The sequence below is a fragment of the Pristiophorus japonicus genome, chromosome 4 (genome assembly GCF_044704955.1).
Source record: "Pristiophorus japonicus isolate sPriJap1 chromosome 4, sPriJap1.hap1, whole genome shotgun sequence".
NCBI classification, from domain to species: Eukaryota; Metazoa; Chordata; class Chondrichthyes; family Pristiophoridae; genus Pristiophorus; species Pristiophorus japonicus.
Genome location: NC_091980.1, coordinates 243,534,499 through 243,546,562, shown reverse-complemented (window position 1 = coordinate 243,546,562; position 12,064 = coordinate 243,534,499). Strand labels below are relative to the sequence as shown.

The 12,064-nt window shown below is 45.1% G+C and overlaps 1 protein-coding gene across 2 annotated transcripts in view; it reads right to left on the bottom strand.

The window, feature by feature from the left end:
- The window catches only part of nin (ninein (GSK3B interacting protein)), a 189,226-nt gene that overhangs the window by 78,118 nt on the left and 99,044 nt on the right, over window positions 1-12,064 (bottom strand). For both annotated transcript variants that reach the window (XM_070879230.1, XM_070879231.1), the window contains exon 5: window positions 2,898-2,940. In XM_070879230.1, the coding sequence (XP_070735331.1) occupies window positions 2,898-2,940 (43 nt within the window). The remainder of the gene's footprint in view (window positions 1-2,897; window positions 2,941-12,064) is intronic.

The window sequence follows — 12,064 nt, the reverse complement described above, 5'->3', positions numbered from 1 at the left end:
AGTGTACATACATGTGGAGTCTGAATCTGTCAGAATTAAGTGAAACAATTGGTTGATACACAAATATTTCTTGAAATAAACCTCAGCTAGGTTGGAACAAGATGAGAGAAATTATTAATACAATTTCAATATTCAGATCATCGTCTGGGTTCACATTTCTTAATACAACAATTAGTTTTAGTGCAATATTCTGGCATCATTCATCACCATTATTCTCGTGAACACCTCCAGAAAACTCTATCAGTAAATGAAGCATATCGGAGAAGGTTACAGTCTCGAATCCCTACCTATGGTGAATTAGGTGTTATCAGCTGGGGTGGCAGGGGACACTAAAACTGAGCTCAGCACCAGGGGACAAGGAGGAGAGAGTTCAGACTCCTATTAACTGCCTAGTAATTCCTGCTGAGAAGTGTATGGATGTTGGGCAAGGACAGGATTGAACTTGGCTGTGACACCCTAGTGGTCAAATAGCACTCACTGTCTGGTTTCACACATGAAGGATAGATTACTGCAAGGATGATTCAGCAAGGAATCAACATCTACCGAAAAGAAGGTGATGGCAAGAGAAAAAAAAACATTCTTACTCCTTTAGGGCACCGACCATCATTCTGTGAATGAGCAGACAGGAGACCCCTGACAATATCCCACTGTGAATAATTGCAAGGAGGCAAAAATAACCAGGTTAGGCAACAACTTCTTCAATTTTCTCTCTATTGTTGTTCCTCCCTCTGAGTTCCCGGGCATGGCTTACCATCTCTGCTCAGTGATCTGGCAGAAATCAGGAGCTCACCATTTATAGCTTCCAGGAAACTCAAAACAAAATTTACTATTTCCCACATCAGCTATCTTTGTTTCTTGGATTCAAATTGTTGACCAATGCTGAATGAAGCACAGTTATATGCTGTGGATTTGTATCCACCAGGAAATAGGCTTCCTACTGGTCAAACTCAATTACGCAACCCCACCAATCAAAACAAGGAGACTCTTCAATTAGAGTCAAAGGTCGCACTGCTGAATATTATTGCATAGATTTTCAAACTTGGGTCCCCAAACCCTGGGCTATCTGCTGGAAGTGGCTGAAGGTCATAAGATTTCTGTATCTGTTTATTTACTTGCAAGCTATTTCTACTGCTGCTCTCTGAAATGACTGTACTCTTTTCCTTGGGTATCTGATACAGTTTTTCATAACGGAGGACAGCGAGTCCTCAGGAGTGTGTCAGTATTTGCAGAGGGCTGCCCCCCCGCCACACTGAAAAGTTTATACACATTGTTTGCAATGCACCAACCATCCTATAATCCTAGCACATTGACATATACATGAACCATCCTTTAAAGTAAAATATATACCAGTACTTATTTTCCTAAATACCGCAAGATTCCCGGGAGACAATGACCCCAATATTTATGGAGAGGTAGGGAGAGTGTAGCAGGTTGAAAACCCGGAAAGCCCAGGGATGTAGAGTTCCTGCCGATAGTAACGGCAGGACCTCATTTACATTTTCTTCTTCCATTTCCTGCCTGGCACCGCAGCCCGGCCGGCGGGATATTACATTTAAATCAGGCTCCCAGCTGCACTGTGAGATCCAGATTTAAATATGATAATGAAGTGCTCCACCTCTCCAAGACGTGACACATGCACGCCTCACAGCCTGCTGCAGTACAAATGGCGGCAGTCATATATCCGGTGGGTTCAGGAAGCGTTTCCCGATTGAAAATTTTTAATTTCCCCCCCTCCCCCCCGCCCATTGTGGGGGCTTAATATCGAGGCCAATAATTCTGTATTGGCATTGTTCACAATACTGAACTTCAACATATATTCTTGTGTCATAGCATCATAACATCACTATAGAATCTAATCCCAACAAGGTGTCTGTTCTTTAGTAAACAACTATGCGAAAATGCAGATTTGGTGAGAGTGAATGAGAAACATTTAGGAAATGTTCAGTAAACATGTGTCATTTGCATTCTAGGATGTCCCGATTTGAACAGCACATAGTAATCCTACCTTCAGACTTATCAAAAAACCACTGTCATTAACATAAATAAAATTAATAATTTTTTATGGCAAATTCCAAATGGATTTTGACCAATGAGTCAAAGATCATTAGTATTATCGGTTACCGTCTACTATAGGAAATAATTTGTGGCATTAAAGCTCCAGTGAAAATACATGCATAAAATCTCTCTGACTGTTTTGGTTACTAGATGCGATGCCAGTGCACAATTGAGCCATACAGACCATAAGAGTCACCAGCTTCAGTCCTCATTTGTGCTGGGTTAACTGATATCAGCCAAAGCAGAGGTAGGGTTGCTACAGTTGACCTCAGTGTCCCTGGATTAGAGAAGCGAGAGAACAAAATGCCTGCCAACCTTTACTGTCTAGGGTTAGACATTAAAAATGGATACCTAGGTATGGTACCAAAGGACAGTTGATGCTGTGGAACCCTCTGACAGCATGTGTCAACGCCTTCAGGTGGGAATTCCCCCTCCTCCCCCAACAATCTGCACTGAAACCTTTGATTCCTTGCTGGATTAGGGGTCCAATGGTACTGGGTGGTCTCCTATAGCTCACCCAATGGGACATCATAACTGAGCCCAATTATGTCCTCACACCATGTCACCTGCTCACATCACCCAGTGATCAGATGTAAGATCCCTGGCCCAGGGGTGCTGAGGTCCTGTAGTACCCGACTTTCATCTCAGCTGAGCCCAGCGAATTCAACAATTACAGATCAAACTTGGGATCTTACTGGTCTGTACATCTCAGCCAATCATCAGACAACTGACTGAACTATCAAGGAAGTTGTTTTTTAATGCCTAAATATATATCTTAAAAAAAGAACTAAGCCTTTCAGTATTTGCAATATATTTTCTTTGAGTATGTAGCTCATTCTTACCTTCAGCTTCATATTCTTCACCTTCAGTGGAAGCCTTCCATTTCTAAAGAAAGAAATAGAACCAAGTCAATCAATTTGAACTTTAATTTATATCATGCCTTCATCACAAACACCATTTTAAAATGTGTGAACATCACAGAACCCAGTGACAAGAAGTAAGGGATAATGAGACAACCCCTCTTTTTGTAGGAAGGACCTGAGAAAACTGGAAATCTCTAGTCTTGTAATATTTTTGAAAAGGAAATTGCATTTATATAGTGCCTTTCACAACCTCAGTATGTCCCAAAGCACTTTACAGCCAATGAAGTAACTTTCTGAAGTGTAATTACTGTTATAATCATCATCATAGGCAGTCCCTCGTATCGAGGATGATTCGTTTCCACGTCAAAAAGGGATGAGTTCACAGATGTTTCAATGAAGGACCCTGATTAAATCCTGAAAGGTGGAAGATGTCTGTGCGTGGATTTTTTTAACGTGTGGTGGCTGTTGCACACCAGCCACCACGCGGGCTTGACAGAGCTAGAACTTGGTCCAGTGACAAGGATTAACCAAGACAACTGGAGACCAGCTCTGCTGCACGGACTTAGTATGCACACAATTGCAGTGTGGGCTGACCCGTGCTGCCCCTGGGCCCTCGCCTCTTCTGGCCCCAAACTCACGCCTCTCCTGGGCCCCGATCACATCGCTCCACGATCACTCGCCGCTCCTGCTGTACCTGCCCACGCTCCAATCAGCGACCTGGACCTTGATGACGTCCAATCCAATCGCCCTCTTCGCTGCCATTGCCCTTCTGCACTAGCTCAGGCTGTACCTTGCAATGGTATGCTGCCACGTTGCTCCAGGCCACCGCTCACCTTTTATGGCCCCGACCTGCCGCTGGCGGTCTCTCGCAGGTCGGGGCCGCCAGGAAATATGGCAGCCAATTTGTGCACACCAAGGTAAATGGAAATAAATGACCAGTTAATCTATTTTAATGATGTTGGTTGAGGGATAAATATTGGCCAGGATGCCAGGAAAACTCCCCTGCTCTTCTATAAATAGTGCCATGGGATCTTTTATATCCACCTGAAAGAGCAAAGCCTCGGTTTAATGTCTCATTTTATGATGGCACTTCTGACAGTGCAGCACTCCCTCAGTACATCAGTGAAGTGTCAGCCTAGATTATGTGCTCAAGTCACTGGAACCCAAGAATGTCTGACCCAGAGGTAAGAGTGCTACCACTGAGCTATGGCTGCCACCTTAAGTAAATAGAAGAAGCATGAGTTACAAGAGTGTATTTCATTTAAACAAATACATAACGGGTAAGCCAATTCGTAGGGCTTTTCCTGAAGTGTGTTAAGAGTGGCACCAAGTACACACTTCCATTGGTGATCCTTGCAGAGGTTCAACTTCCGTGCCCAATAGAAACATTTACTATCAGCAGGCAAAAGACAAGCAAGTCTCTCATACCAGCTGATTGTGAATCTTAGTTTGGCAGAAAGCTATGGATGAATATGCAAACGCGCTGTTTGCAAGAAGCAGGAAGTGTAAATGGGAGAAAACAGTTGCCTAAGATTACTCCCTAAACATAAATAAGGTACAACAATATAACAACGCAGAATGGGATTCTATCAATGGCAGTAAGCCAGATTGTTTGTATCTAAATACACTCGATTCTCTCTGAAGTCCAGATAACAGCCGACCTGATGCAGGCACAGAATTATCAGCCACATCACTTCAGGTTCATTCTAATTAGATTCAATTCAGATCCAGGCTCAGTAATATTCAGTGCAGGAGGGCAACGGCAGCGAAGAGGGCGGCTGGATTGGACATCATCAAGGTCCAGGTCGCTGATTGGAGCGTGGGCAGGTACAGGCTCAGTAATATTCAGTAATATAGAGCTCTGTATGTTGTCTTATCAATCAATTCACCTTATTTCTCTTAAAAAAACTGCAGCATATTAGGAATCAATGTATAAAAGTATGAAGGGTGCTTTTACTTAGTCCCCCTCAAAACCATACTACAAAAACATTAAACAATGTTTTGATATAGCAAGTGCTAATGGAGTAATAACCTTCTCAAAATAAAATGGATTATGAATTACAATCATCATCATAGGCAGTCCCTCGGAGTCGAGGATGACTTGCTTCTACACTAAAAATGAGTTCTTAGGTGACTGAAGAGTCCAATGCGGGACCTACAGTGTCTGTCACAGGTGGGGCAAACAGTGGTTGAAGGAACACGTGGGTGGGGTGCCTGGGTTGCCATGCGCTCCTTTAGCCGTCAACGCTTGGCTTCAGCTTGCTCTCGGTGAAGAGACTCGAGGTGATCAGCGCCTTCCCAGATGCTTTTTCTCCACTTTGGGCGGTCTTGGGCCAGGGATTCTCAAGTGTCGGTAGGGATGTTACATTTTTCAAGGAGGCGTTGAGGGTGTCCTTGAAACATTTTCTCTGCCCACCTGGGGCTCCCTTGCCGTGTCGGAGCTCCGAGTAGAGCGCTTGTTTTGGGAGTCTCATGTCAGGCATGCGGGCGATGTGGCCCGTCCAGCGGAGCTGATCAAGTGTGATCAGCGCTTCGATGCTGGGGACGTTGGTGCATCTATCCTGCCAATGGATTTGCAGGATCTTGCGGAGGCAGCGTTGGTAATACTTCTTCAGTGTTTAGAGGTGCCTGCTGTACATAGTCCATGTCTCTGAGCCATATAGGAGGGTGGGTATCACCACTGCTCTGTAGACCATGAGCTTGGTGCCGGGTTTGAGGTCCTGGTCTTCAAACACTCTATTCCTCAGGTGACTGAAGGCTGCACTGGCACACTGAAGACACTGACCTTTGGCCAGGTCCCTTCGGCCCATCACCCGTGGGACTGGTCGGAGTGAGCTAATAATGACTGAGATGAGAGGACCGAGTGTAATGTATCCACTGCTGACAATACAGCTGCAGAGGACAACGAGAAAGCGGAGGACGGCAAGAGATGAATTACAAGACTAACTATTAGTACATTAATGTTATTCATAAAATACTGATTTTCTTGAGATTCATTTTCATTTTAAGGTTTTATAAAAAAAAGTTTAAAATGGATCCAGTTAGGAAATAAATGACTGAATAAACTAGAGACATGGCATTGTGTGGAACCTGCAAAAATCCCAGCACACACATTATCAATGTGCAGAATTGTTCAGCATTTTATGATCTTACTGATTGATTTTCAATTGCATTTCAGAGTCAGAATTTCAAGGTTTTTCCTATTGATGATGTTTTATAGACATGTCCAAAGACAAAGAAGGGCATCTAGCTGATGCTAATTGTAAAGAAGTGGCTTCTCGGCAAAGCCTCTTCATTATGGTTGCTGCTCACACCACAGTAGAGTCACCTGATCAACTGGAATATATTTAGCTTTGATCCGAACATATACACGTCCTAGAGTTAAATTTAATATGCCCTACATCTAGGCAGTCTGCTCAAATCAGCATCATCAGCCAGATAGTAAACTAGATAGACTGCGTCCATAACAGCAGTTAGTATAATACTGCAGTCTATAAAATAGTACCTATGAATACAGGGTATCTGCAGATGGGAACCTATCTAATTGAAAATAGAGGCATCATTTAATCTGCATGGTTTCCATAGAAACAGGATTAAATATAGTGGCTTTAAAAAAAGAGCAGCAGCTGGTGGAATATTTCAATTACCCCGTTACTGAGCACTGCCCTCGTCGGCAATGTAAAAGTCGTAAAATAATCTGAGTGTTTTGGTACTTTCCTTCACTGACATACACAGTATTTAATGGAACCCTGATTGAAACCTTGATTACTTTCTTTAGGAAAAGAAAAAAATATGCACATCATAATCCAATGAGAAAACTAATTTGTGAATAATATTTATCTCTATTATTCAATACACTGACTAAAGGGTACACCTTCCCCATGTATAAATATTGTTCAGAAAACTGTTTTGCTCATTTGGTCTGTAAATGAAACAATAAACAAAACATGAAATTATTTTTGAAATGACAAAAATCACACAGTATTTTAGCATGTCTTTATTGTCATAATCATTTCAAAATGACCATACTTGCTTTGAATTCTAACCCACAATCTGAAGCAGTGGAACTGGTTGCAATACCTACAAAAAAGATTATATTTCATTTCGGTGATCAAAACGCATTCCCCAGTAAACCTTTATTTTGTGGAAGGGGGTTTAATGAGGTGCAATGGAAACTGTAGTTTATCCCATGCACAAGAAAAATGTCACTATTGTTTTGATAGCAGTATAACACAACTCACCTCCCATGCATCAAAATTTCAACCTAAGTACCCTTGCAGACCTTGTGCTGTGTGCCATGGTTACAAACAAGTCTACCACAGCAGAAATGCAAGAACGAGCAGGCAGAATATGCCATGCTACTAATGCATCATGAACTTAGTTTGTTTAGCAAGATTAGTATACAATGAATGAAATAGTTTGTTTATTCTATATATCGGAATGGTTAAAAAAAAGCATATGGGATTACTGGGCTTCATAAATAGAGGCATAGAGTACAAAAGCACTCTATAAAACACTGGTTCAGCCTCAACTGGAGTATTGTGTCCAATTCTTGGCACCACACTTTAGGAAGGATGTGAAGGCCTGAGAGAGGGTGCAGAAACGATTTACAAGAATGGTTCTAGGGATGAGGGACTTCAGTTACATGGATAGACTGGAGAAGCTGGAGTTGTTCTCCTTAGAGCAGAGAAGGTTGAGAGGAGATTTGATAGAGGTGTTCAAAATCATGAGGGGCCTGGACAGAGTAGATAGAGAGAAACTGTTCCCATTGGCGGAAGGGTCAACAACCAGAGGACACAGATTGAAGGTGATTGACAGAAGAACCAAAGGCGACATGAGGAAAAGCTTTTTAACGCACCGAGTGGTTATGATCTGAAATGCACTGCCTGAAAGGGTGGTGGGGGCAGATTCAATTGTGGCTTCCAACAGGTAGTTGAAGGAAAAACATTTGCAGGGCTACGGGGAACGGGCAGGGGAGTGGGACTAGCTGAAGTGCTCTTGCAGAGAGTCGGCATTGACTCAATGGGCTGAATGGCCTCCTTCTGTGCTGTAACCATTCTATGATTCTATGTGGATAATGCTCACTGGGCCACATTTATTGCCCATCCTTAGATGTCCTGAAAAGCCTTCTTAAGTCGTAGTGACTGTTTTTACAATTGAGTTGCTTGCTAGACCACTTCAGAGGGCATTAAAGCCAACCACATAAAGTGGAACTGGAGTCACTTGCAGGCCAGGCTGGGCAGAGGTGGCAGGTACAGGTGGCAGGGTTACTTTCCCTGAAGTGAACCAGTTGGGATTTTATGATAAACCAGCAGCTTTCATGGAAAAAATAATTTTGGCGCTAACCATAAATTACCAAATTTATTTAATTCAATTCCATAACTTGCCATGTTGCGAATCCAGTGTCTTAACCACTACACTACTACCATAGCTTATTTTATTTCATTCATTGTACATCATATTGCACATTAATATGCAATTTGTTTGTACTAAATGTAATTTGTCATCTGTCTCACAATGTATAACTGATTTAAATTTTTCTGTAAATTGTTAACCGCATAGCCTATTTCTACCACTCTTCCTGTTTTAGTGTCCTCTGTAAATTTGGCAACCTTGCAATTAGTTTTGGCATGCATTTATATAACTAGAAACAACAGGGATACAAGGACTTAGACCATAGAAACATAGAAAGTAGGTGCAGGAGTTGTCCTTTCGGCCCTTCGAGCCTGCACCGCCATTCAATGAGTTCATGGCTGAACTCTAGGTAGGTACTCTACTCAATACCTTCACTCAGTTTGACATCAGACCTCTCACTTATATACTACTTATCCAGTCCAAGTTCCACTTAAAAAAAAGCACAAATTTGCTTCCTCGGACACAGCTACCTTGCAGACGGGTGCAGAGAGGGTCTATGCAAACAGTCAGATCAGACAGACCGAGCCTCAGTGGGCCAGGATCTCACCTTATTTAGGGGGAAATACAGGACAGCAAGAATGAGGCCAGAAACTTGATTTGCACTATTAAAGGTGGATTGTGGTGGGGAACAGAATTGTAGACAGCACGACAGAGGATGCCAAAGCCATTACTTCGCACCCACTGAGAGATTGCGAGAGTCACTTGGTGTGGTTATTTATTTATTTCCCCCCCTGTGATTTCTTGCACCAAATGGTAAAAAGAGGAACAATGGAGTTTTCCCAAGAGAGAAAAATAAATCTCACAAGCTTTCAGAATTTCCTTTGCCAGTAAACGCTTAATAGCGGAACCGTTGGTTTTCTAAAAAGCCTGGTGGTGAAATTTTTCCCAAAATCTAGTTATAAAATTCACAACTTACCTAAATTGGCTCTCTATCATCATTCAAAAAGGTCTATTTAATAAACAGCTAGAATGATAGCTACACAGTGATGGAACTAGAATGTTGTACTTGCAGGAATTCAAATAACGCTATTCAATCACACTATTCAATATGACTATTGCTGTTGGGTATTTGGCAAGAGGTATTCAGGCATCCTGTACTTTGAATAACACATTGAAGAACAGCTCACAACTATTTAATTATATAATGGTGGGTTAAAAAATTCACACGGCATGGAACAAAATGGCCCTGGCCTTCAAATAACATGAATGATCTCTTACTGGCAGTGGGAACTATGTATTTTAATGTCATGAAGGCTATTTTGTGAACGATCAAGAGGACAGAATGGTTTGATACAAGTCAGTATTTATTGAAGCCCGTGTGGAAGGCAGAGCACTGCAAATACATTATTCAGATGGACACATGCACAGCTGAACCAAAGAACAGATGGCACAGTTTAGTATTCTAGACCATATCCTTTGCACTGAAAAATGCACATGCTACACTTGCTACTGTTTACTTGTCATACCCTCTTTCACCCTTTATGCATAAACCGACCAACCTTTTGCACTTCACCATCTGTTTCATAGAACCAGACCCTTATTCATAAATTAAGGATACCCAAATAATTGTTACAAAAACCTAGCCTTTGTCAGCATCCCATTAACATAACACTAAAGAAGCAAAGATCAATGCATGCAGCATAATCACATCGATGTTTGGAGATAAGAAAAGAAACTAAATATTTGAAACCGTTAACTTTGTATTTTCTTTTGTAAATCCAGGCCTGCACTGTTTGAATCTACGATGAATTTAGGATTGTGGCATTAAGACCTTCTCTGGATTCCTATAGAATATCATGCTGATCGTACAGTTTTGCTGTTGCTTATTTGCAGCAGAGCAGCACTGTGGCTATTTCATTAATCTCAGGTCAGCCTATCCGCAAATTGTAAACATCTTAGCATTTGGTTAGTAAGAGATCATCTCAAAAGGTCAAAAAGACTATTCCCAAATGTACAACACTGAAGAGTATTTCTCCATCTAATGTAAGTATGAACATCAAATCATAGTTAATTACACCACAAATGTATACATTTAGGGCCCTAGTTTCCACATGATTCGTGCCTGATTTTTAGGAGCAACTGGTGGAGAACGGACTATTTTAGAAATCGCAATTCTCCACATTTTTTTTTCTGCAGTTCTAGTCAGGTAGAACAGTTCTAGTTTAGAACAGAATTTTTTCTTCAAAAGGGGGCGTGTCCGGCCACTGACGCCTGATTTGAAAGTTTCCACAGTGAAAATGTACTCCAAACTAAAGTAGAATGGCACCAGTGAAGATTTTTGTAGAACTGAAAAAACCTGTTCTACACATTAAAAAATCAGGCGCAGGTTACAAATTAGGCGTCCAGAATGAGGTGGGGGGGAAGGGAACTCATTAAATTCGACAATAAATCCTTATTTATACTTCTACAAATATTATACAAATAAATCCAACCTGAATAAACATTTATAAGCCAAGAAAAGATTAAATAAACCATCTTCCTACCTGTGTGAAAGTGCTTCAGCCAGGGAGAATTCTGCAGCTGTTCGTGCCGCTGAGCAAGAGAGGGAGGGAGAGAGAGAGAGAGAGGGAGGGAGAGAGAGAGAGGGAGGGAGAGAGGGGAGAGGGGAGGGGAGAGAGAGAAGGGGAGGGAGAGGGGAGGGGAGAGAGAGAAGGGGAGGGAGAGGGGAGGGGAGAGGGGAGGGGAGGGGAGAGGGGAGGGGAGGGGGAGAGGGGAGGGGAGGGGGGGAGAGGGGAGGGGAGGGGGAGAGGGGAGGGGAGGGGGGGAGAGAGGAGGGGGGAGGGGGGGGGAGAGGGGAGGGAGGAGGGGGAGCGGGTGTCGGGTCGGGGGGGGAGCGGGTGTCGGGTCGGGGGGGGGGGAGTGGGTGTCGGGTCGGGGGGGGGAGGAACGGGTGTCGGGTGGGGGGGGGGAGCGGGTGTCGGGGGGAGAGGGTGTCGGGTCGGAGGGGGGAGCGGGTGTCGGGTCGGGGGGGGAGCGGGTGTCGGGTCGGGGGGGGGAGCGGGTGTCGGGTCGGGGGGGGAGCGGGTGTTGGGTCGGGGGGGGAGCGGGTGTCAGGTCGGGGGGAGCGGGTGTCGGGTCGGGGGGGAGCGGGTCTCGGGGCGGGGGGGGAGCGGGTGTCGGGTCGGGGGGGGGCGGGAGCGGGCCTCGGGTCGGGTCGGGGCGGGGGGGGGGAGCGGGTCTCGGGCGGGGCGGGGGGGAGCGGGTCTCGGGTGTCGGGTCGGGGCGGGGGGGGGGGGAGAGCGGGTGTCGGGTCGGGGCAGGGGGGTTGGGGGACGGGTGTCGGGTCGGGGCGGGGTGGGGGGGAGCGGGTGTCGGGTCGGGGCGGGGTGGGGGGGACGGGTGTCGGGTCGGGGCGGGGTGGGGGGGAGCGGGTGTCGGGTCGGTCTGGTCGGGGGGGGGGGGGGGGGGAGCGAGTGTCGGGTCTGGTCGGGCGGGGAGCAGGAGCTGGCCGTGGGAGGAGCCTCATTCACGCAGCCCCAGTGAGGCCATTGGGCCAGGGCTAGGGGCTGCGTGCTTCGGGCCCCTCCCACACAGTTCGGCCGGCGCCTGGAGCGACTGCACTTGCGTGCCGACTGTAGCGCGCATGTGCAGAGGTCCCGGCACTGTTTTCAGCGCCGGGACCTGGCTCCGCCCCCCCCACAGCTCGTGCTGGCTGCGCCGAGTGCCACAGGACCTGTAAGTCGGTGGAGAATACCGAGGATTTTTTTAGGCGCCGTTTTAGGCGCGAAAAA